Raw genomic sequence first — 226 nt, 5'->3', positions numbered from 1 at the left:
CGCCGCGCCCGCCCCCTCCCTGCGCGGCCTCGCCGGCTGCTTCCGCCCGGTTTCGGCAGACGTCGCGGGCGCCGGCCGCTGCCTCGCCGCCGCCGCCGCTATGCTGGGTGTCGGGGAGCCTGCGAAGGGGGAAGGTACGTGCCTCAGCGGCGCGGCGGTCTCTCCGCAGCCCGCCGCCTCGGGGCGCCGTGTGGGGCGGGGGCAGCGCGGAGGGGCTGCGCCCCCG

The 226-nt window shown here is 81.9% G+C and overlaps 1 protein-coding gene across 1 annotated transcript in view; it reads left to right on the top strand.

The window, feature by feature from the left end:
* The first annotated feature begins 61 nt into the window (after positions 1-61).
* Positions 62-226, top strand: part of LOC104842134 (chromosome unknown open reading frame, human C2orf43) — a 125086-nt gene continuing 124921 nt past the window's right edge. Inside the window, exon 1 of the mRNA XM_010584251.1 lies at positions 62-134. Coding sequence (XP_010582553.1) covers positions 101-134 — 34 coding nt within the window. The 5' untranslated portion in view covers positions 62-100. The remainder of the gene's footprint in view (positions 135-226) is intronic.

Source organism: Haliaeetus leucocephalus, unplaced genomic scaffold, assembly GCF_000737465.1.
Source record: "Haliaeetus leucocephalus isolate CR32 unplaced genomic scaffold, Haliaeetus_leucocephalus-4.0 Scaffold964, whole genome shotgun sequence".
Taxonomy (NCBI): Eukaryota; Metazoa; Chordata; class Aves; order Accipitriformes; family Accipitridae; genus Haliaeetus; species Haliaeetus leucocephalus.
The sequence above is the reverse complement of the archived record's forward strand: the minus strand, read 5'-3'. Positions and strand labels throughout refer to the sequence as shown.